The 23,650-nt window shown below is 40.6% G+C and overlaps 3 protein-coding genes across 5 annotated transcripts; all 3 read left to right on the top strand.

Annotated features, from left to right (window-relative positions):
• The first annotated feature begins 343 nt into the window (after positions 1-343).
• On the top strand, positions 344-5,815 carry LOC140801954 (SWI/SNF complex subunit SWI3C homolog). The gene is made up of 9 exons (XM_073157351.1): positions 344-503; positions 594-1,127; positions 1,211-1,773; positions 2,406-2,760; positions 2,863-2,936; positions 3,978-4,066; positions 4,390-4,454; positions 4,556-4,725; positions 5,254-5,815. The coding sequence occupies exons 1-9, from the start codon at positions 425-427 to the stop codon at positions 5,716-5,718; spliced, it is 2,394 nt and encodes a 797-aa protein (XP_073013452.1). The 5' UTR covers positions 344-424; the 3' UTR covers positions 5,719-5,815.
• A 1,104-nt stretch (positions 5,816-6,919) lies between these two features.
• On the top strand, positions 6,920-12,352 carry LOC140802280 (probable RNA-dependent RNA polymerase SHL2). 3 transcript variants are annotated; one of them, XR_012111619.1, is made up of 4 exons: positions 6,924-9,778; positions 10,314-11,437; positions 11,999-12,044; positions 12,172-12,352. XR_012111619.1 is itself a non-coding variant. In XM_073157749.1 (2 exons), the coding sequence occupies exons 1-2, from the start codon at positions 7,052-7,054 to the stop codon at positions 11,181-11,183; spliced, it is 3,597 nt and encodes a 1,198-aa protein (XP_073013850.1). In that variant the 5' UTR covers positions 6,924-7,051; the 3' UTR covers positions 11,184-11,905. The 3 variants fall into 3 exon arrangements, 1 of the variants encoding a protein (XP_073013850.1); XR_012111620.1 differs by lacking the exons at positions 11,999-12,044; positions 12,172-12,352 and having other exon boundaries at positions 6,920-8,530; positions 8,637-9,778; positions 10,314-11,628; XM_073157749.1 differs by lacking the exons at positions 11,999-12,044; positions 12,172-12,352 and having other exon boundaries at positions 10,314-11,905.
• A 1,499-nt stretch (positions 12,353-13,851) lies between these two features.
• On the top strand, positions 13,852-22,890 carry LOC140801861 (protein CELLULOSE SYNTHASE INTERACTIVE 3). The gene is made up of 8 exons (XM_073157207.1): positions 13,852-14,121; positions 14,392-14,527; positions 14,725-14,844; positions 15,062-18,125; positions 18,561-21,105; positions 21,544-21,998; positions 22,102-22,218; positions 22,312-22,890. The coding sequence occupies exons 3-8, from the start codon at positions 14,786-14,788 to the stop codon at positions 22,468-22,470; spliced, it is 6,399 nt and encodes a 2,132-aa protein (XP_073013308.1). The 5' UTR covers positions 13,852-14,121; positions 14,392-14,527; positions 14,725-14,785; the 3' UTR covers positions 22,471-22,890.
• Positions 22,891-23,650: the final 760 nt, after the last annotated feature.

Here is a 23,650-nt window from a genome sequence, read left to right as displayed (position 1 = left end):
TGTTTGCGATAATGATGAATATTCTTATGATATATAATACAAATGCTATCTTCCTTATAATGTAGTGTAATCTTCAGCCATAATTAGGATCTTCGTCCCACAAATACTATCATTTTGAATTTAATGTGATAGATTTGCTACAGCGATTGCAATTAAGAATATCGGAAATGTTTAGAAATAAAATCAACTATTTTTTTTTCCTTGTTCCTTCGTAATAATATCATCCCATATTTACCCTCTTCGAGTGTGTGTATGTTTCGACCAAAGTCAACTCAATTGCCGCGTGTATCCACTCGCACGTGCGAGTGGTACGCTCACTCGCGGTATTCTCGATACTATTTTCACCGTCGTTCGTTTCCCCTTCTCTTCTTCCCCGAGTCCTCCCTCTCTCTCTCTCTCCTCTTCTCCCTCCACTTCCTCTCCGATGCCGAGGAAAACGCCACCTCTCCGCCCGCCTCCCGACTCCACTATGTCACCCGCCTCCTCCTCCCTCCCTTCCTCAGGTACGATATTACGATTATGCCCCTCTCCCCTCCCAAATCTCCCTCTCCCTTCTCACTTCTAGGGTTTCCTCTCTCTCTCTCTCAACACAGATTCCCGCCTCAAATGGCGGAAGCGGAAGCGCGAGTCCAACCCCAAGCGCCCCAAGCTCCCCCAGGCCGGTTCCGACGACGACCCCGACTCCGACAACGACGCCGGCGCCGGCGACGATGAAGATGAACTCGCCGGATACGCCCCGGCTGACTCCCCCTCCGGTGCCGGAGCAGACCCCGTTCTCGACCTCCGCGAATCCGAGGTCCTCTCCGACGCCGGACATCGGATCTCCGTCTTCCCCGCTGCCGTCCGCCGTGCCGTCAACCGCCCCCACCCTTCTGTCCTCTCCATCGTCGCCGCTGAGCGATTTCCTCGCTCCTTCTCTTCTTCTCACACTCCCTTCCTCGAGAACATCTCCCACGGGCAGCTCCAAGCCCTCTCCTCCGTGCTCCCCGACCACCCTTCCTTGCTCCAGCCGCCCGAGCTCGACAAGCCCTCCGCTTACGTCTGCATTCCTCCTCCCCTCATGGAAGGGAAGGGCGTCCCCAAGCGCTTCTCCCCCGACCAACTCCTCCTCGTTCCGATGCACTCCGGTCGGTAAATTTCTCTGCTTTCTTGCATTGTATCCCCAATTCATGGATTTCATCCATAAATTTTCTATCTTGGAGCATTTCAGACTGGTTCTCGCCCAATACGGTGCACAGAATGGAGCGGCAGGTAGTGCCACACTTCTTCTCTGGGAAGTCCAGCGACCACACGCCAGGAAAGTATATCACTCTCCGGAACAAGATAATTTCAAAGTACTTGGAGAATTCTGGAAGGAGGTTGGTGTTTGCGGACTGCCAAGGGCTTGTTTCGAGCAATAGTGAGCTCTATGACCTCAGCAGAATTGTGCGGTTTCTGGACCACTGGGGGATTATCAATTATCTTGCGACTGCTTCTGTGCATCGGGGGCTTAGAATGGCAGCAACTCTTCTTAGGGAGGATGCAGGTGGAGAGCTTCAGATTGTGACGGCACCGCTGAAGTCTATCGATAGTTTGATATTGTTTGATAGGCCTAAATGTAGCCTGAGGACAGAGGATGTTGCTGTGCTGTCGTCTTCTACTTCTTCTGGATCCATGGATCCGGACGCTGGACTCTCTGATCTGGATAGCAGGATAAGGGAGCGTCTATCGGAATATGCCTGCAGTTACTGCTCACAACCTCTTCCTGACTTGCACTATCAATCTCAAAAGGAGGTGAGCTATCCTAGGTTCAACCTGAAATTATAATTATTGAATTCAACCAATCCTTTTATCTGAACTCTTCATTTCTATATTTAAACATATATCTATTAATCATTGTTACTTAGTTGCTTAGAAACTCTCTTATGTGGCACTTCACTCAGTTGCTTTAAGTATGTGTATGGGGTACTACTTTGAAATGATACACAGAAGTTTAAATAGCAGTCTAAATTTGAGATGCAAATTATCTTCTTTTCTTTTTCTCTTTTAATTGTGTCTCAAGATCATTTCTTGCATTTCGTCTAGTCTTCAAGGGCCATTCAGTTAACTTTCTATATTACTTTTCACTTTCATACCTCTGCGCTTCTTTGCTTTGCCATTGATGTATTGTGCTGGAAACCAGTCACCAATTATGTGGTTTTTCACTCTAGATCTTATCTTGCTGGTTACCACTCAGAAGGAATTTTTGATGTATTGGTGTCAGATGTTGCCTGAAATATATTTTCTTGTGTTTTGATTTGTGGATTCTCTTGTAGCATGCTTGCTTTCTGATAGCTTAGCGGTTATTTGCTCTGTCTGGAGTCTTCAACTCTTCATGGATTGGCACTTCATAATAAGTTTTTATTTCGTTGTAACTGTTTGAACAGACAGACATCATTCTTTGTACTGATTGCTTCCATGATGCGAAATATATTACCGGGCACTCGAGTTTAGATTTTATGAGAGTGGATTCGAAGAAGGATACATCAGATCTTGATGGAGATAGCTGGACTGATCAGGAAACTTTTCTGCTGTTAGAAGCCATAGAAAAGTACAATGATAACTGGAATGAAATTGCAGAGCATGTAGGCACCAAGTCAAAGGCACAATGTATTCTCCATTTTATTCGTCTTCCTGTGGAGGACGGTTTATTGGAAAATATTGAACCTCCTCATGTAGCTGTTTCCTCAAAAGGGCAAGAGCCTGTATTTCCATGCTTGAATTCTAATGGTGATACTTCAGGTAGTTTGCTTTATCTGTGTCTCAGCATGCTGATTTACCTTTAACTAAGTTAATATATAACTCTTCTTTTGAGTCACTATTTTAATGTGTCGGCCTCCTTAGGAGTTCATCTGGATGATATTCATTCTGGAAGCCAGCTTCCATTTGCTAATTCTGCAAATCCAGTTATGTCCCTGGTGAGTAATAATGGCAATATTTTATGATATTGTTTCTTTTTTCGGATGAACAAAGAATAGAATTATATGCATGTAAATTATAAATTTGGGATTACTAATAGATGGTGAAATGGGTGTTAATTTGGTCTCCTTTGGTCCTTACATTTTTATGGAACTTCCAAAAATCATATTTAAAGTAGTCAGTCCTAAATACAATAAACTGTTTACTTTGGGTGGCTACTTGAAAGCTTCTGATGAAGATGATTCTAGAAAAATGAGCTGATCAGACTATTTTTCTTTGATGTTTATTTTATGTCATTGGTTGGTGGAACTTTTCCTTTTAGAGCTTATGAACTTGAAATGGTGCAGATTTGAACCAGAGGATTAGTATTAATTTTTCATTAAATAGAAAATGGCATTTGGTTAGATACAAAAAACATCGACCTATTAGTGCATGGTTAACTTTTGACCAGGCAATCTTAATTTTGTATGGGTCCTTAACATTACTATTTTCTTGTACTATGATTTGAGACAAGTTCTGGTTGTGGATATAACTTTCTCACTCTAAAATGTGACACAGAATTTATAGAAGGGCCTATGCTAATAGTAACTCTCTGCTAACAATTTACTTAGTATATTTGTTTGTAAATAATTCATTCATGGAAACTATGATTTGCAGTTAGATTATCCTCATGGGCTAGCTGTTTTTCGCTGCAAGAGCAACTTAACTGGTTTCTCACGAGAATCCTAATGGAAAGTTGATCATTTTTATCAGTAACCATATTTCTGATATATGTCTTGTGGCATGTATGCAACAAAATGAATTACTTAACCTGAGATGAGATTTAAGTTTAATAAAGAATTCCATTTTCGGTTCCACCTTGGCACAAAAAGCTAATAAGTGGGATTAGGATTTAGGAGTAAAAAATTTAATTTACCAAATGGCTGTAGAATTATGTTGCTTCATATTCCAACTGGTGCTATCTAATTGGATGCTGAGTGAAATATCTAAAATTCATGTCAATTGGATAGCTGCGGTCTCTTACTTTTGAAGTATTGTAGGTTGCTTTTTTGGCCTCTGCAATCGGACCAAGAGTTGCAGCATCCTGTGCAAATGCTGCATTATCTGTCTTGACAAGGACCGATTCCAGGTTATACACTATTCTTCTACTAGTAGCAGGATTTATGCCTATCTGCCTGAATACACTATTCTTCTACTAGTAGCAGGATTTATGCCTATCTGCCTGAATACACTATTCTTGTGCCTATATGTGCATATTATTTATCATTCTCTGCAACAAGAGTCATGCTTATCTGCCTGAATTTTCTACAATTTATATCAAAGATATGGACTTTCATATATGTTATAAGGTACTTGCAGCAAGGTTGTGCATACAAGTGAAGTGACATAATTTTATATGTAAACTATGGAGGTTATAAGCATTTCATCTTTTGTCTAACTTCATAATTGAAGGTCGAGTTCAGAGGGCATGCATGCTGATGTTGGTAATCATGGAGCACATGCAAAAAATCAAAATGGTGAATTGTTGAATCATCTTCTTCCTCATTTTCCTTTCCTAATTGGAACCTTGTTGATGTTCTCTTTTGTATTCTTTAATTTATTTTATATGGAACTCCAGATGATATACTACCTTATGCTAGAAGAGAAACTTCATCTTCTCTTCCTTTGGAACGGGTAAAATTTGCTGCAGTGTGTGGTTTATCTGCTGCTGCAATGAAGGGAAAACTCTTTGCAGATCAGGAAGAGCGTGAAATTCAGAGACTAGCTGCCACTATCATTAATCATCAGGTTTGCCTTTCCAAATTTCGATAACTATATTAAGTAACGATTTTTATTCTGAAAGATTATTCTTTTTAATTTATCGGGCACATTACCAGATGTTACTCCTATTTAATTAGTTTGAACAAGCACAACAAACTTAATGAAACGTAAGGCTAATTTGTTGAAAGTTGAAAGGAGGCTGCTAGCTATCTGCCAATTGGCTCAGAGACTTAAATATTGCACAAGGTTGGTTCATTAGGCAGAGGACAATTAGTGATACTTATTTTGAATGATAATGTCATATTTGTAATATTCTAATATTTATCTGAGTAATTATGAAGAGAGGTCATTACATTTTGGGGTTTGTGGCCTAAATGAACAAGAACATGGAAATTTAATGTGACATCAACAGAAAACTGAATTACTAAAACTGCATTGGATTGTTGAGATTTATGTCAGTTTGCATTTTTGGTATTTCCCTAATTGAATGTATGACCATGAAATGAAGCAGTTTTTTAGAACTTTATTTGATACATGCCTCCCATTTATATGCAGTTAAAGAGATTGGAGCTAAAGCTTAAACAGTTCGCAGAGGTGGAAACTTTGCTGCTGAAGGAATGTGAACAGGTAGAGAGAATGAGACAGCGGCTTTCTGCTGAACGGGTTCGAATGATGTCAACCCGGTTAGGAGCTGCAGTAAACACTCTACCAGCTGCCGCAGCCACAGCTGCAGCAGTTGTGAACACTAACACTAGACAGCCGGCTATGCCCGGCACTGTCGGGCAGACAAACATCTCACCTGCTTATGGTAATAATATGCAAGGACATCCCCAGATGTCATTCATGCAACAGCAACAGATGCTCTCCTTCGGACCTCGGTTACCTCTCTCTGCGATCCATCCAACGCCATCTCCCTCCTCTGCTAACGCTGTGTTTAATACCGGTATGCCTAACACTGTGACCTCTAATCATCATCCATTGTTGAGATCTGCATCTGGAAACAATTCAACTATAGGCTGAGATATATGGTAGGTGAATTTGATGGTTACATTGCTGCTTTGTTGTATGGATTATGTCACTACACCTTTGTCAATGTAATCGCACCATTTTTTTCGTATACTTTTAGAAATATTTAGAGTTGGAGGCGTGATGAGTTAAGAGACAATTTCGTCATTACAAATGCATATTGGTGCCAAGGAAGGTATGGCCTTTTGTGACAATAAGACCAATAATATGCTTCACCACACAATTTTTTTGAATTCAAGTCTTCTTAAACTAATCTCTAAATAGGTTGGCACTCCATCTATCTTGAGAAACATCTCGAGGTGTCAGCAAATTGAGAAAATAAAAATTTGGAGACTCAAGTGGAAAATAAATCACAATTCAAATGAGGGTAAAATGATCATCTGTTGCTTTCCATTAAACTATCAAGTAGGCTAGAGATTTTTTATAATTTAGGAGTAATATATATATATACCAAAATTAAAAAAAAAAATGAGTGCCACATACGAAAATAGGCAATAGTTGTAAGTATTTTAGTGTAATTATCCCTCTTAAAATATAGATATTGCCAAGTAGTAGAGCCTTAAGGAATGAAAACTACTAATGTACATTTTATAATCTTCTACGAAAAGGGAAAATTTTGAATTTTCTCTATAAAAATGACCGAAAAAATAGGAAACGAACAATCTAAACGGCGGTACGTGTGATGAGAAGACTACTATACATGCATGTCTTTATAGTGGTCGTCCTCTGCAATCACTGTTGATATAGCAATCAAAGGAGAGGAAGGATGTGATCATTACTGTACGAGTATTTAACTATTCATCATTTTTATCCCCGTGTTTTAAATTTAATCTAACAAATGCTGATAGAATATAGAATATTTCATTAATTAACATGTCAGTGCCTACTTGTCGTTCTATGTAATGTATTTTTTGGAAAAATAAAAACTTGCATTGATTAGTCTCCTATTCCCTATGTTTTTTTAATGTACATCCAAAACCTATTTGATCGAGAGCACTGCCTATAACCCAACCGGCGGATTTATCATCGATATCCGTGACAATAAATTAGCCGTATTTTCTAATTAATCTACAGATTTATTAGTTTAATTATAAAGATGAGAAATTATATAATTAGATTATTTTTTTAAGGAAAAAAAGATAAAGAGTTGATGAATACCATTGACTCTAATATATACCTTCCCTCGTATCTTTCTCCTTTCCAAAAAAAAAGAGAAAAGAAATGGAGCTCCTTGGCCCGTTCGCGGCCCAAGGAACTCTCTTTCTTCTCCTACCTCGTCGATCGAAGTTGCTCGTGTTGTTCGTTTCTTAGGGTTTAGGAACGGGCAATGGGGTCGTCGCGGACCGTAAAAGAGACGATGGAGATGGTGGCAACGCAGGTGAGCGTTGGGGGCTTTGACGAGAAGGTGTCGGCGAAGGAGCTCGCTGACTTCCTGGAGAACGAAGCGGGCCTCATCTGGCGATGCCGAGTGAAAACCTCGTGGACGCCGCAAGGATCCTACCCCGACTTCAAAGTGGTCGATGCCTCCGCCATTGCCTCCGCCAAGGACGACTACGCCAAGGTCGTCCCTCACGCCTTCGTCCACTTCGCCCTCCCCGACGCCGCGAAGCGGGCGATGAACGCCGCGGGGCGCTGCGATCTGATACTGAACGGCCGCCCTCTGCGGGCCAACTGCGGGCTGGAGAGCTCCTCCCGGATCAACCGCCGGCGGACAGCGGAGCCGTTCAAGTTCTCCGACGTCCAGGTCGAGGTCGGAACCCTAGTCAGCCGGGATAGCTTCTGGGTCGGCTGGAAGACGCCGGACTCCGGGGTCGACTTCCTGATCGATCCCTTCGATGGCTTCTGCAAGTTGCTCTTCGCTCGGGACACGGCCTTCTCCTTCACGGGCACGCGAGACGTGGCGGTGATCCGATGCGATTTCAAAGTTGAGTTCTTGGCCAGGGACATCGCTGAGGTTAAGCTGTACACCGACCGCGCCCCGTTTGTTATGCTTCTCCAGCTGACTTCCGCCCCCTACGTGTATTACCGGACGGCGGACGACGACATCTATGTTTCGGTCCCTTTTCAGCTGCTAGATGATGAGGATCCATGGATAAGGACGACGGATTTCACTCCCGGCGGTGTTATCGGCAGATGTTTCTCATATCGGATCTCCTTCTCTCCTAGATTCGGGCCCAAGTTGGAGAGAGCAATGGCTTACCTCAGGGAGCGCAGGATTGTGGAAAGCAAGCCGAAGCATAACCTTGCGGTCCGAAATGAACCTAAATTTGGGTCGCCGGTTTCCGATCCTTTCTTCTGTATCCACCGCGTCGAAGGTATCAGTTTCCCTATGCTCTTCTTGGTAAACGCATTGGTGCACAAAGGCATTGTCAACCAGCATCAACTTTCGGATGAATTCTTTGCCTTGCTGAGGAGCCAGAGTGATGTGGTGAATGAGACATCGCTTAGGCATATATGGTCCTACAAGCACCCCATATTTGATGCTCCAAGAAGGTTGAGGCTCGTCCAGGACTGGCTTCTGAAGAATCCGAAACTCCCCAGAATCCCTAAGCTGTCGGTTGATAATACCGAGGTGCGGAGGCTGGTTATAACTCCCACCAAGGCGTACTGTCTTCCGCCGGAGGTGGAACTCTCCAACAGGGTTCTCCGGAAGTATAACGAAATTGCTGACAGATTCATGAGAGTGACATTCATGGATGAAGGAATGCAGCAGCTTAATAATAATGTTCTGTACTATTACGCCGCACCTATCGTCAAGGACATCACCTCGACCTCATTTTCACAGAAAACTACTGTGTTCAGAAGAGTGAGGAATATTCTGACTGACGGATTTTACTTATGTGGACGGAGGTACTCCTTTCTCGCATTTTCATCCAATCAATTAAGGGACAGATCTGCCTGGTTTTTTGCAGAGAATAGCGGCACAACAGTGCAAACAATCAGGAAATGGATGGGCGAGTTTTCTAACAAGAATGTGGCGAAGTTTGCAGCTCGAATGGGGCAATGTTTCTCATCAACATATGCCACGGTGATGGTGCCGCCAGAGGAGGCTACTCTGTCACTTGATGATATCGTGGTGAATAACTACGTCTTCTCAGATGGGATTGGAAAGATCACCCCAGACCTTGCAATGGAAGTTGCTGAAAAGCTGCAACTGACAGAGAATGCCCCATCTGCATATCAGATAAGATATGCTGGCTGCAAAGGGGTCGTAGCTGTTTGGCCTGGAGATGGTGATGGGATCCGGCTTTCCTTAAGACGTAGCATGAACAAGTTCAAATCTAACCACACTATGCTGGAGGTTATATCATGGACAAGGTTCCAGCCAGGCTTCTTAAACCGGCAGATTGTGACATTACTCTCATCCCTGAAGGTCCCTGATAGTGTTTTTGCAGGCATGCAGGATTCCATGATTTGTAAGCTAAACAAGATGCTTGTGGACACTGATGTTGCATTCGAGGTTCTAACCACTTCATGTGCTGAGCAAGGGAATACGGCAGCCATGATGCTAAGCGCAGGTTTTAAACCTCAAACTGAGCCTCACTTGAGAGCAATGATCTCATGCATAAGGTCCACACAACTCCGAGATCTCTTGGCAAAAGCAAGAATCTTTGTTCCCAATGGGAGATGGCTGATGGGCTGCCTTGATGAGATTGGAGTACTTGAGCATGGTCAGTGCTTTATTCAAGCCTCAACGCCTTCACTGGAAAAATATTTCGTGAAGCATGGTTCGAGATTTTCTGGATCAACCATAAATAAGAAAGTAATTGTTGGTACCGTGGCCATAGCCAAGAATCCCTGTCTCCATCCAGGAGATGTTCGGATCCTTGAAGCTGTTGATGCACCTGGTTTGCATCATCTTGTCGATTGTTTGGTATTTCCCCATAAAGGAGAGAGACCTCATGCAAATGAGGCCTCTGGGAGTGATCTTGATGGGGACTTATACTTCGTTACATGGGAGGAAAACCTTATTCCTCCAGGCAAGAAGAGCTGGCTACCAATGGACTACACCCCACCTACGACCAAACTACAGCCACGTCCAGTCAGTTCCCAAGTAAGTCACTTATTGGCCTTTCAGTTTATCCTCTCTATTTTGGCAAACTTTTTGTACATATAAATGGACTAGCAGGAAGTATTTGATAAAAAAATACATGGTAGCTTTTGTATTTATCATGAACTTGCAGCAGGATATGTCTTTCTACTTAGTGCACTATTGAAACATTTCTTTAACTTTCTTGAAAATTTCATTGATTTAAGTTGCAGTAAGCAATATGTGCTATGATGTATTTTAAGCTTGGAAATACTAACTTGATTAGTTAGAATTGGCACAAACTATTGAGAAAATATGTTATTCCTCTTAAGTTTAATTTGGACTAGCATGGCTTTGGAAATATAACAATGTTGATAATGCGCCTGTTTTAAAGTTTCTTTTACATTATCAGAGATACTATTTGATAAGTTGTTTAACTTATTAATTGTTAAACATCTGACCACTGACTTGTGAATGCTTCTTCTCTTCTTAGTTAGAAATTGCTTATGAAAGCTTGAACTAAGAACGACCTTATCTAATAAGTCTTTTTGTTTGATAGGATATTATTGACTTCTATTTGAAGAATATGGTAAATGAAAATCTTGGTGTAATTTGCAATGCTCATGTTGTTCATGCTGATCAAAGTGAATACGGAGCATTAGATGAAAATTGCCTTAAGCTTGCTGAGCTGGCAGCTACTGCGGTCGACTTCCCTAAGACAGGTACTCTTGTAACAATGCCAGCAGCCCTTAAACCCAAACTCTATCCTGATTTCATGGGTAAGGACGACCATCTATCCTACAAGTCAAGGAATATTTTAGGAAGGCTATATCGGCAGATTAAAAATTTCTCCGATGATGATGAGTCATCTGATGTACTTTGCTCATGGGAGGATATTCCATATGACACAGATCTCGAGATTCCAGGTGCTTCAGATTACCTCGATGAGGCATGGCGTAACAAGTGTTCATATGATGGGCAACTAAATGCTTTGTTAAGTCAGTATGGAGTAATCTCAGAAGGGGAGGTGGTTACTGGACATGTATGGTCCCTCCCAAAATCTAGTAGTAGGAAGCAGGGGGAACTAAAGGAGCGGCTGAAGAATGCATACTCTGCACTGCGAAAAGAATTTAGGCTTACTTTTGAGACGATGACACCTGAGTTTCATCAACTCTCAGATGATGACAAGAGTGCAATTTATGAACAGAAAGCTTCAGCATGGTACCAAGTGAGTTATCACCAAAGGTGGCTTAGCAAGTCAAGAGAAATGAGAGAGCCAGATGGTATTACAGTGCCAGCACGGCTTAGCTTTGCATGGATAGCAGCAGATTATCTAGTCCGTCTCAAGGTAAGGCGTCAGGAAAAGGGAAATTTTGACTGTCAAAGGCCCATTGATGCCCTTGCAAATTATCTTTCTGAGAGGTTATGAGTGTTCTGTTTCAGATTCAATTTTCAAACAGAATTCTCAATGGCAAGACCACTCTGCCATTCTTTGTTCTATTAGGCAACAATAAAAGCTTTATTTTGAGCTATCATTTGCCTGCTCAAATGCAACTGTCATGTTCTGGACTTCCAACATGGAGTATTTATCTCATTATATTTCAGTTGGTCCATACATCCAATCCATGAACTAGTACCGGAAATGCCCATCAAGGAAGATGCTGCTTCCGCTTTAGATGTCAGGTACTGTTAATCTTTTCAGAGTTATGATGTTAATCCTTGTCTGTCATTTGGAGAGACCTAAAATTGCTGATCATGACTGAAGTTTTTGGTTGGTTCCATATTATGAGGAGAAAACGAGAATTCTGCTGATTTACTCGATCCTCAGTTTAAAAGAAAAAAGAAAAAAGAAGATACTTGTGATTTACCAAAAAGAGAATTCTACTAGTTATCTTCATTGAGAAGTAGTCCCTTTGGTAATTTGTCTGCATCACAGAATCATCCGTTTTGTGGTTCGTTGTCTCCAAGAAGTTGGGATGGTCTAGCTGACAAATTTTTGTGTATTATATGGAAAACTCTATTTTGAAGGAGTTCCTAGAGGGGTTGTAATCTTAGTGGATGATAACTGTTATATTTTGATATCACTTGAAAGTTTTGATACCTAGTGGAGAAAAAGTTTATTCATTCAATGATAATTGCTATATTTTGATATCACTTGAAAGTTTCTCATGAAGTAAAATGTATTTAGGTGAATATCTATAAATATCACCTTATGTTAAACAATTTACAATTCTATGTCTGCAGTTCTGTCATTATCAAATTGGACCCTTCTCCAAGTCTCCTGCATTAGGTCTGTTCTTCAACAAAGGTTAACTTTGATTTGTGGATTAAGAATGTTTATACACCGTATATTTTCATAAATTTATGGTTTACATCTAATTTTTCAGTTCTTATATTTTGAACCCTATGGTTTACAGAAAGACGATGACAGAGGAAAATATGTTGATCAGCATTACGTCGGTAGATCGATCGCATGCATGCCCAACAACATTTTAGGTTCTAAGCATGGATATTTTTCTTTGGCCCGGTTGCAAAAGCTTAGATTGTTCGTGAGATTGAGTTAGACTCTTAACTTTTGGTCAACATCTTAAACGGCAATTGATGGCCTAATCATGTTGTAGCTTTTGTTTATTGGGCTTTTTATAATCGCAATAGTAAAATTATAAAATCCATCTTTCCTCATTTCTTTAAAAAGAAAAGGTCAAAATTTCTTGCTCTAACTATAAAACAGAGAGGCCACCAGGGAACGAAACAAAAATTTACTAAAATACTTTTACATAAGTTTTTTATTAAGATGTAGGGTGTGAAACATAAATTTTACAACGAGGGTCTTGTGTGCGACCGCAAAATCAATAAAAGCAAGGGTGTTATCTGCAAAATTCTCAGTAAACAATCCCCTCCTCTTTATGCGGACGAAGTGTTGGTTAATCCAGGGCAACAAATGGACGGTGGATCCTCAGCCTCGCATAGAAAGATCTCTCAGTTCGTCCGTTGATATGATTAAAATACTGGCGGCGTGATCCGCCTCTTCGATGGAATCGAGATTAAAAAAAGAAGAAGGTAAAGATAAAATAAAAGAGAAGGGGAAATAGTACTACTACTAGGACATATTAATCTTTTTCCCACGTTAGAGTAGCAGGGATTGTGACACTCGCCAAAAGGGGACCAGAAGAGTGACCCACACCTTGATGCGGGTCCCACAACAATGTGATACTGAACTAGGTTGGCCCCACATATGAATTGGGTATTTATTTGATCTGATTGATCAAAAATGATTCCGACTTTGGAGCGTATAAATTGTAAATATGTTATCATAAAATTCCAACGCCATTATTTGCTTACATTATGCTATTCTCTATAATTGTCTTTTGTATTTATTTTTATATAAAATATTAGATAACATAAGCTTTTGTACTTTTCTTTTCCTTCATTTGAGATCCAACTACTTAGAAATTAGATCGATTTGAGATTTTGGATAAAACTAGTGTAAATAAGCAAATTTTTGAGGAGATTGCGCTTTAACCTCTCAATCCCTTTTTGAGTACTATTAACTTAATCGCTTAATGCCTCCTGAGGTCTTGATTAAGATGCAAATATTGCTCTTTTCTATTATATTTGATCGAAATTGTAGTCTGAAATTATAGAAAATTTAAAATATTACTGATTAAAATTTAAATGATAAGTATATAATTAATATATTAAGCGCATGTATATTTTTGTGATATCTATGTTATCTAAAATTAGATCAGTATTATTTTAGATATTGTAATTTTATCTCTAATTAAAATATTTAAATTTGACCTATATTTAATTAAATATGATGAAAATAATAATAATTACACATTGGTTAACATCACATCAAATTAAATTACACGTTTCAAAGAGTGAAGTGCAATTAATCTAAAATATTTTCATCAAGTGATTATTTTGGATTAAAAGGGTGTATTTCGCACACGGGCTCCAATTATATCACAGGGTTCCAAATTCGGGTCTCCTTTTATAGTCTCCATCCAAAGTATTCACCGTCCCTTCCTCTACCTTTTTTTTTTTTTTTTTTTTTATGTTGAGAAATTCTAACCCTCTCAAAACACTCCTTTTCACTCTCTCAGACACTTCTTCCATCCCACCATCTTCTTCTTCCCCAAACGGAAGAGAGAGAGAGAGAGAAAAGTAAAGAAGAGGAGAGAGAAAGATACAGTCTCGTCCTACCACACCAAACCGTTCTCTCTCTTCCTCTCTATCTAGACGCCACTCAGCATCTGGTACGTACGTCGGCAATTGTTCGGTAACCGCACCGACGCAGCTGCCTCGGAGGTGAATTGACCGCTCGCTTTTCACTCTCTCGTCTCCCGATTCGCGTTCTCGAGGTAAATCTCACTAAATTCTGATCCAATTTCGACTCCAATGTGATGTGATGCGGATGTGTTGTTGATCTCGGAGTCGATGCTTACCTGACTCTGGACCAAATGCCGCTCCTTTCTGGATTACTAATAGCTGTGATTTCATGACTCGGGGCTTCATTTTTATGAGATCTCATGATGGGTGTTGTTTAATTGGGTTTAAATTTTGCACGGGAGGAGGAGATCTGACGTTATTTGTTCTCTGATCTCCATTCGTGATGTGAATTTCTTGTGCAGACGGTCTATTGAGTGCGGAGAGGGAGTTCGGTTGATCTGATCCGTGAGCTTCCTCCTCCAATTTGTGGGGAGGAGGTAGTGGAAGAAGGATTGTGTTGTCATTCCTAGGTTTGGTCATTGCCTTTTTCTTTGGAAGGTGAGATTTGCTTTATCTTAAAATTATAACCTGTTGTGCTGTTTACCGTTTTAGTTCATGAATCTTATCCCAAAATCTAATTTCTGTGACTTTCTGAATTATGGATGTTTGTGTTTCAACTAGAGTCGTGTACCTGATGAGATCCACTTAATTGTATATTGTGCTACTGAGTTAATTTCCACTATGTCACTGCATAGGTGTTCTGGAAAACAAAGCTTTGGAGGTGATAATTATTAAGTCGTGCCAAAATTTTTCTCTATGGAACCTCGAGAAGAACCTGCTTCGCCTGCGCTTTCTTCGCCATCATCTCGTTCCCGGTATCTATGCATTGCATTGAGAACTTTTTATTATCTCCTCTATGAATGATTTTTTGTATTACATTTGAAAGAGGTAAAAGCTAAACAAATGATATATCTTGCAAATCCTATTATGCTATGCTTACTTTTATATTATCTTTAACTTAACAACAATCAGGAATTTCTTAGAGTTTTCAGACATTTCTGACATCATTGCTCTCAATTTATGTTAATTTAGTGAAACAAACGGACTTGGGGAAATGGATGACCCTGAAAGCACAATGGCCGATGTTGCTTGCTTTGTGGAGCAGCTTCATGCTAGCATGTCTTCTCCATCTGAGAAGGAGCAGATAACTGCAAGGTTGCTTGCACTTGTGCGAGAGAGAAAGGAAGCGAGGATTTTGGTTGGCAGCCATTCTCAGGCCATGCCGTTGTTCATTTCTATCCTTAGAAGTGGCACACCCACAGCTAAAGTTAATGTTGCTGCAACACTTAGCATACTTTGTAAGGAAGACGACCTGCGTGTGAAGGTTCTTCTAGGAGGTTGCATACCACCGCTACTTTGTCTTTTGAAGTCTGAATCTGCTGAGGCAAGGAAGGCTGCAGCCGAAGCTGTCTTTGAAGTATCCTCCACTGGGCTCTCAGATGATCACATTGGTATGAAAATATTTGTCACCGAAGGTGTTGTGCCTACGCTTTGGGATTTGCTCAACCCTGGGAATGGACAAGATAGGGTGGTTGAGGGTTTTGTGACTGGGGCATTAAGGAATCTTTGTGGGGACAAAGATGGATACTGGAGGGCAACACTTGAGGCTGGTGGGGTGGAGATCATCACTGGCCTTCTTTCTTCGGACAATACTGCTGCCCAGTCAAATGCTGCTTCCCTCTTGGCACGCTTGATATCAGCTTTTGGCGACAGTATTCCCAAAGTTATAGACGCTGGAGCAATTAAAGCCCTCCTCCGTCTTCTAAGGCGAGATAATGATATTTCTGTCCGTGCAAGTGCTGCTGATGCTTTGGAGGCCCTCTCGTCCAAATCTACCATGGCTAAGAAAGCTGTGGTGGATGCGGGTGGCTTACCTGCTCTAATTGGAGCTGTTGTAGCTCCTTCGAAGGAGTGTATGCAAGGCGAGTCTTGTCATGCTCTACAGATCCATGCAGTTCGTGCTTTAGCAAATATTTGTGGTGGTATGACTTCTTTGATACTTTATCTTGGAGAACTTTCCCAAGGCCCTAACATAGGTGCTGCCATTGCTGATATACTTGGAGCCCTTGCATATTCCCTGATGGTTTTTGATGACAACGAAGAGAAAGTATTTGACCCAGTTGAGATAGAAAATATCTTGATAAAACTACTCAAACCCCAGGATAACAAGTTGGTTCAGGATCGTGTTCTTGAGGCTTTGGCCAGCCTCTACAGCAATCTTTGTCTTTTTAACAAACTTGATAACTCAGTTGCAAAAAAGGTTCTGATTGGGCTGATAACCATGGCTTCTGTGGATGTTCAGGAACATCTGATCATTTCCCTAACTAGCTTGTGTTGTGATGGTGTTGGAATATGGGATGCTCTTGGAAAGAGAGAGGGAATTCAGTTGCTAATATCATTACTTGGACTTTCCAGTGAGCAACATCAGGAATATGCAGTTGGTTTGCTGGCAATCTTAACTGATCAAGTAGATGACAGCAAGTGGGCAATAACAGCTGCTGGGGGCATCCCTCCCCTGGTGCAGTTATTGGAAACAGGATCCCAGAAAGCAAAGGAAGATGCAGCCCACGTGTTGTGGAACTTGTGCTGTCATAGTGATGACATTCGTGCGTGTGTTGAGAGCGCTGGAGCAGTCTCAGCACTATTATGGGTTCTAAAGAGTGGTAGCCCTAGAGGGCAAGAGGCATCTGCTAAGGCACTCAAGAAGCTAATACGGTATGCTGACTCTGCTACCATCAATCAGTTGCTGGCCTTGCTCCTTTCCGACTCTCTTAGTTCAAAGGCCCATGTAATCACAGTCTTGGGTCATGTTCTTATGATGGCTTCTCATAAAGATTTGGTGCAGAAGGGGGCTCCTGCAAATAAAGGGCTTAGATCTCTTGTTCAAGTTCTTAACTCATCAAACGAAGAACTACAAGAGCGTTCTGCATCTGTCTTAGCTGATCTTTTTAGTATGCGACAGGACATCTGTGACAGTCTTGCAACTGATGAGATTATTCATCCATGCATGAAGCTTTTGACAAGTAAAACTCAAGTTATTGCAACACAATCTGCACGAGCTTTAGGAGCACTATCCCGTCCAGCCAATGCTAAATCTAAGAATAAGATGGCTTATATAGCAGAGGGAGATGTACAACCCCTTATAGTGATGGCAAAAACATCCTCCATTGATGGTGCTGAAACTGCAGTTGCTACGTTAGCCAATCTTCTTTCAGATCCGCAGATAGCCGGAGAAGCTCTAGTTGAAGATGTTGTCTTGGCTTTGACTAGAGTGCTGAAAGAAGGCACTTTGGAAGGCAAGAAGAGTTCTTCTCGGGCTCTTCATCAATTACTAAGCCACTTCCCACTTAGTGATGTGCTTCCCGATTACTCCCTGTGTCGTTTTACAGCTCATGCACTACTGGATTCTTTAGCTGCCATGGACATTGAAGGTGCTAAAAGCTTGGATGCCCTAGATGTACTTGCTATAATGGCTAGGACAAAAGATAGTGTTAACTTTGCCTTCCCCCCTTGGACTGCCCTTGCTGAAGTTTCAGAAAGCTTGCAGCCATTGGTTATGTGCCTGGCTGTTGGGCTTCCTTCTGTGCAAGATAAGACAATTGAAATACTCTCAAGGCTATGTCAGGACCAACCTGTTCTACTTGGTGATCACTTAGTCAAAAGACAAGCGTGTATTGTGTCCCTTGCCACCAGGTTTATGGAGTCCTGTAGTCTAGAAGTGAGAATTGGCGGGGCGGCTCTTCTCATGTGTGCCTTAAAGGGGCACAGTAAAGAGTCCCTTGATGTTCTTGATGCATCAGGACTTCTACAGAAGTTCATATATTCGCTGCTTGATATGCTGAAACATCATTCCACATCCAGCTCTCTAGAAATTGAAGTTAGGTCTCCGATGCATTACATGGAGAAAAATGTGTTTCATCGTGAAGGAAATGATTCTGAGGTTTCTAGTCCAGCAAGGATTTTAGGAGAAACAGTTTCCTTGTGGTTGCTTACAATTATTTGTTCTTCTCAAGCGGAGACTAAGCATATAGTTCTGGATGCTGGTGGAGTTGAGATTCTCTCTGATAAACTTGCAAATTATACTGCTAATCCACAGGTCTGGCCTTAAAGCTTTTTTTACCTTTCTCCCTTACTACTTGCTTATACACCTCTCTTTGTTGTGTTAATCCACAAGCCTGCTTAGAATCAGCTTGCTTATGAATTATAGGATGATATACTGAGGTGAACAGCCAGTAATGTAGCTTTTCTTCTGTTGGATAAATTTTCTCTTTTCTGTGGGTAGCTTTAGCTTCAAGTTCACTGTCCTAACTTTATTAAAGGTAAACAAAATCCTGAAATTAATAGGTTGCATATTAATATGCTTGCATCTCAACTTTGACCATCTTGTGACTTCTGTTTTTTTTTTAGAAATATTGTATCCAGGATCATTAGTTTTAGTATACCATTTTCATTAATCTACATTTAGCTCACATTCTCACAATTCTCTTTTTCTACATCGAATTTTGACTTGTAAATGATTTTTCATTTATAGGCAGAATTTGAAGACACAGAAGGAATATGGATCAGTGCCCTTCTCTTGGCTATTTTGTTTCAGGATCCAATGGTGGTTCAATCTTCAGTAATCATGCAGACATTATCTTCTCTGAATTTGTTGCTGAAGTCTGATGAAATAATTGACAGATATTTTGCTGCTCAGGCTATGGCTAGTCTTGTTTGTTTTGGGAATAAAGGGGTACAACTTGCAATTGCGAATTCTAGTGCTGTTGGAAGCATAATAACTTTGATCGGACACATCGAATATGATCTGTCAAACCTCAGTATCATGTCTGAGGAATTCAAACTGGCAAACAATCCTGGTCAAGTAATATTGGAACATCTTTACGAGCTGGAAGATGTGAGAACGGGTGCCACTGCTCGTAAGTCTATACCTTTATTAGTGGACCTTTTGAGGCCAATGCCTGATAGACCAGGTGCACCTCTGATTGCTCTTCACCTCCTGACTCGGCTAGCAGAAGGCAGTGAGACAAACAAAATTACCATGGCTGAAGCTGGGGCGCTGGATGCTCTGACTAAATATCTCTCTTTAAGTCCTCAAGACTCAACTGAAACCATTATAACAGATCTTCTGGGAATCTTGTACCGCAATTCGGACCTGCTTCACCATGAAGCTTCTTTGAGCACTTTGAATCAGCTAATAGCTGTTTTACGTTTGGGCTCAAGAAATGCTAGGCTTAGTGCTACAAGGACTTTGCAGGAACTTTTTGATTCGGATAATATCAGAGACACTGAAATGGCTAGGCAAGCTATTCAACCATTAGTTGACATGCTTGATTCAGGAAATGAGAGGGAACAACAGGCTGCGCTTGTTGCACTGATCAAGCTTACTGCTGGAAATATTTCAAAGGCATCATCATTGACTGACGTGGAGGGAAATCCACTTGAAAGCCTTTACAAAATTTTGGCATTCAGTTCATCGTTGGAACTTAAGAAAAATGCTGCCCAACTCTGCTATGTTTTGTTTGGAAATTCAAGTGTGAGGGCAACACCAATTGCTTCAGAATGTATACAACCTTTAATATCTCTGATGACATCAGACTCTAGTTTGGTTGTAGAGTCTGCTGTTTGTTCTCTTGAGAGATTGCTGGATGATGAGGACCATGCAAATATAGCTGCAACCTCCAACGTCATAGATCTGCTTGTTAGATTTGTTTCTGGGATAAATCATCAGTTATCAGCAGCCAGTATAAGTTCTCTCATAAAGTTGGGAACTGACCGCCCACACTGCAAGCTTGAGATGGTAAAAGCTGGTGTTATTGAGAATGCACTTGATATGATTCTTGAGGCACCTGTTTCTGTCAGCTCTTCAATTGCAGAGTTGCTTCGCATTCTTACTAACAATAGTGGTATTGCTAGAAGCTCAGCTGCTGCAAGAATGGTAGAGCCTCTTTTTCTGGTTCTACAGCGTCCAGATTTTACCATGTGGGGACAGCAGAGTGCGTTGCAAGCACTAGTAAATATTTTGGAGAAGCCACAGAGCTTAACGACCTTGAAATTAACACCCAGTCAAGTTATTGAGCCTTTGATATCATTTCTCGAGTCTCCTTCTCAAGCTATCCAGCAGCTTGGTACTGAAGTACTGTCACACCTCCTGGAACAGGAGCATTTCCAACAGGATATTACAACAAAAAGTGCTGTAGTCCCTCTTGTGCAACTTGCTGGAATTGGAATTTTGAGCTTACAGCAAACAGCTATTAAAGCACTCGAGAGTATTTCCATCAGTTGGCCCAAGGCTGTGGCTGATGCAGGGGGCATTTTTGAGCTCTCAAAGGTAATTGTCCAGGATGATCCGCAGCCAAGTCATGCATTATGGGAGTCTGCGGCACTTGTCTTATCTAATGTTCTGCGATCGAATTCTGAATATTATTTCAAAGTATCAACAGTCGTACTTGTGAGGATGTTGAGTTCCACAGTGGAGGGTACTGTTACAGTAGCTCTCAGTGCTCTCCTTGTTCAAGAGAGAAATAATGCTACAAATGCTGTACCAATGGCTGAAGCTGGTGCAGTAGATGCACTGTTAGAGCTCATGAGATCTCATCAATGTGAAGAAGCTTGTGGAAGATTGCTTGAAGCACTCTTTAACAATGTGAGAGTGCGAGAAATGAAAGTCGCCAAATATGCAATTGCTCCCCTCTCTCAATATCTGTTAGATCCACAGACTAGGTCACAATCAGCTAAATTTTTGGCAACTCTTGCACTTGGTGACCTTTTCCAGCATAATGTACTTGCTAGAGCAAGTGATGCTGTATCTGCATGTCGCGCATTAATAAGCCTGCTTGAAGACCAGCCAACAGAAGAGATGACAATGGTTGCAATATGTGCTCTGCAAAGCTTAGTTATGCACAGTAGGACAAATAGGCGAGCAGTAGCCGAGGCTGGAGGGATTTTGGTCGTACAGGAACTGCTTCTATCTCCCAATGCAGAAGTTGCTGGACAAGCTGCGTTGCTGATTAAGTATCTATTTTCAAATCATACACTCCAAGAATATGTGTCGAATGAGCTCATCAGGTCTCTTACTGGTAAGCCGTTCAACAGATTCTAGTAAGGTGATCTCAATTTTTAAGTGTTGTTCGATGGCTCAATTCCAAGCCACTTGAACCAAGCATAGCCTATCAGGCATCAGCCTGCTTCTCGTATTAGTATTCAGATTTGCATAATTTAAACTGAATCTTAGAGTTTGGCTTGATCTTGGCTCTGCAAAAGTTGAGCTCAAGCTAACATTGAACTGTCTCTGAACAGCTTGGTCAACTTTTATCCCCAAGTGATTATCTAGTTCCATGTTACATTTCACATAATATTATGCTTTCTTTTTCCTGTTATGGCAATTAGAGTACATCTCACTTGAAGAGTTGGCAATGTGCTTGACATATTGTAAATCCATACTAGAATATAGACTGTTTTTTCTTGAATAATTGTAATAATGTAGTTTTGCTAATCTCGAGTTCAACTTGCTGCAGCTGCCTTGGAGAGAGAAATGTGGTCCACAGCAACAATCAATGAAGAGGTTCTGAGAACAATATATGTGATATTTACCAACTTCAAGAAACTCCGCACTTCTGAAGCAGCAACTTTGTGCATCCCACATTTGGTGGGTGCATTGAAGTCTGGAAATGAGGCTGCTCAGGAGACTGTGCTCGACACACTTTGCTTGCTGAAGGAATCATGGGCACAGATGAATGAAGATATTGCTAAAGCGCAAGCCCTGATTGCTGCTGAAGCCATACCCATATTACAACTGCTTATGAAGACCTGCCCACCCAGTTTTCATGAAAGAGCTGATAGCTTGTTACACTGCTTACCCGGTTGCTTGACAGTGACAATTAAACGTGGGAATAACTTGAAGCAGACAATGGGGGGCACAAATGCTTTCTGCTGTCTAAAAATAGGAAATGGCCCTCCAAGGCAGACCAAGGTGGGTAACGTGGGAACAGACTTGATTTTATAGTTCTATCTTGGGTATGTCTTGGAATTCTGTCTTTTACCTATATCTGATGATTTTGTTGACTGTCTTGTAGGTGGTGAGCCACAATACATGTCCAGAATGGAAAGAAGGTTTTACTTGGGCATTTGACGTTCCCCCAAAAGGGCAAAAGCTTTATATTCTTTGCAAAAGCAAAAATACATTCGGAAAGGTAAGCTTATCTGGTACTTTCTTTCTTTTGGAGCTTTTAGGACATATTTTTATCGTCTCACATTCACACTCAGATGTTGTGTTCATATTGTAGTCGACCCTTGGGAGAGTTACTATTCAAATAGACAAAGTTGTCACTGAAGGAGTATATAGTGGACTTTTTAGCCTCAACCATGATGGAAGCAAGGACGGATCACGGACACTCGAAATTGAGATTGTTTGGTCAAATAGGACATCCAATGATGGCATGTAAAATTGAATATAATCTACATGAGGCTCTCTCAAAATTTCGTAGTAGAGGCAGCTACAAGAACGAGCAGAAGCTCTCTTCATAGCTATCCTGAAGAATGTGCAACTTCCTGGTTCCTAGAGTCATGAGATTAGAGTCTGGACAGACCTATTGTAAGCAGCTCACGCAATTAGAAGCAGTTCTTGGCTGTTAACCCTTTGTACAGGTGAGTTTGTCGTCTGTAATTAGCATAGGCATGTTGGTCCTTCAAAAGAGTCACCATTGAGTGGTGGTTTATTGCTTCCTTTCTCGTGAGAATGTGAGAAGATTAGTCCACCATTGTTTTGTATGTGTTATTGAACAGATCTTCCAAGTAATGTATGAGAGGCCTGCTCCCTTTTGATGCAGCAGATGACTAATTCAATTCAATTCTCCAGTCCTGAAGTAGTTGTTTGTAAACTTTCAGTTGATGTTTTGTTTCCCCCTCATTATAAGAATGTTTCCAAATCCTCAAATGAGAATCTTATAAATTTAAGTTTCTTCAGTTTGATTCACGATGGTGAAAGATGAATTCTTTAATAAGCTTTCCTGAGTCATACCTACTTTTTTTATACATTTCATTTTATAAATCTATTAGGAGGAGAAGAGAGTACGTCAAAAACTACAACAGTGAATGCATTACCATTACCTACCCAACTTTCCAAAATATTAAGATAACGACAGCCTCAACAAAAGTTATTTCGTAGGTTCATCTACACGACATCCAAGTTGGAAAAACACCAAAAATAAAAAAGTATAATTTTCTTTTAACTTAAGCATTAATTTTTATATGGTCTTAACTAATGTAAAATCCCTATATATTTTTATCATATTTGAGCATGCTAGTGGAAATTTTAAGATCCTACAAAGTTGTAAACGATTGAATAAAATTTTCAATACATTTAAAATAATATAACTAAATTTTAGATGATAAAACATATATATATATATATATATAATATTTATTATATCATTGTTATTTAAAATTCAATTAATATTATTTTTTACAAAATACTTATTTAATTATCTATACCATTATCTCCAATAATGATCTTCATATTTGATGTCTAATTTAATTAAATGTAATAAACAATTAAAAATGCACCATAATTTTATAAAATTGAGTGAAATCATAACGTGATAAAATATTAATTTCCTTGCAAAA

This window comes from Typha latifolia, chromosome 15 (genome assembly GCF_019914945.1).
Source record: "Typha latifolia isolate L0001 chromosome 15, TyphaL0001v2, whole genome shotgun sequence".
NCBI lineage: Eukaryota > Viridiplantae > Streptophyta > Magnoliopsida > Poales > Typhaceae > Typha > Typha latifolia.
Note: the sequence above shows the minus strand (reverse complement) of the source record. Positions and strands in the feature narration are given on the sequence as shown.

What these genes read in the sequence shown, in the direction of transcription:
- LOC140801954 (XM_073157351.1), top strand. Translation starts at nt 425, where the DNA reads ATGCCGAGGAAAACGCCACCTCTCCGCCCGCCTCCCGACTCCACTATG. An exon ending in ACTATCAATCTCAAAAGGAG is followed by an intron (nt 1,774 to 2,405) that starts GTGAGCTATCCT and finishes CTGTTTGAACAG; the next exon opens with ACAGACATCATTCTTTGTAC. An exon ending in CCACTATCATTAATCATCAG is followed by an intron (nt 4,726 to 5,253) that starts GTTTGCCTTTCC and finishes ATTTATATGCAG; the next exon opens with TTAAAGAGATTGGAGCTAAA.
- LOC140802280 (XM_073157749.1), top strand. Translation starts at nt 7,052, where the DNA reads ATGGGGTCGTCGCGGACCGTAAAAGAGACGATGGAGATGGTGGCAACG. An exon ending in CACGTCCAGTCAGTTCCCAA is followed by an intron (nt 9,779 to 10,313) that starts GTAAGTCACTTA and finishes TTTGTTTGATAG; the next exon opens with GATATTATTGACTTCTATTT.
- LOC140801861 (XM_073157207.1), top strand. Translation starts at nt 14,786, where the DNA reads ATGGAACCTCGAGAAGAACCTGCTTCGCCTGCGCTTTCTTCGCCATCA. An exon ending in TCGCCATCATCTCGTTCCCG is followed by an intron (nt 14,845 to 15,061) that starts GTATCTATGCAT and finishes ATGTTAATTTAG; the next exon opens with TGAAACAAACGGACTTGGGG. An exon ending in ATTATACTGCTAATCCACAG is followed by an intron (nt 18,126 to 18,560) that starts GTCTGGCCTTAA and finishes TTTCATTTATAG; the next exon opens with GCAGAATTTGAAGACACAGA.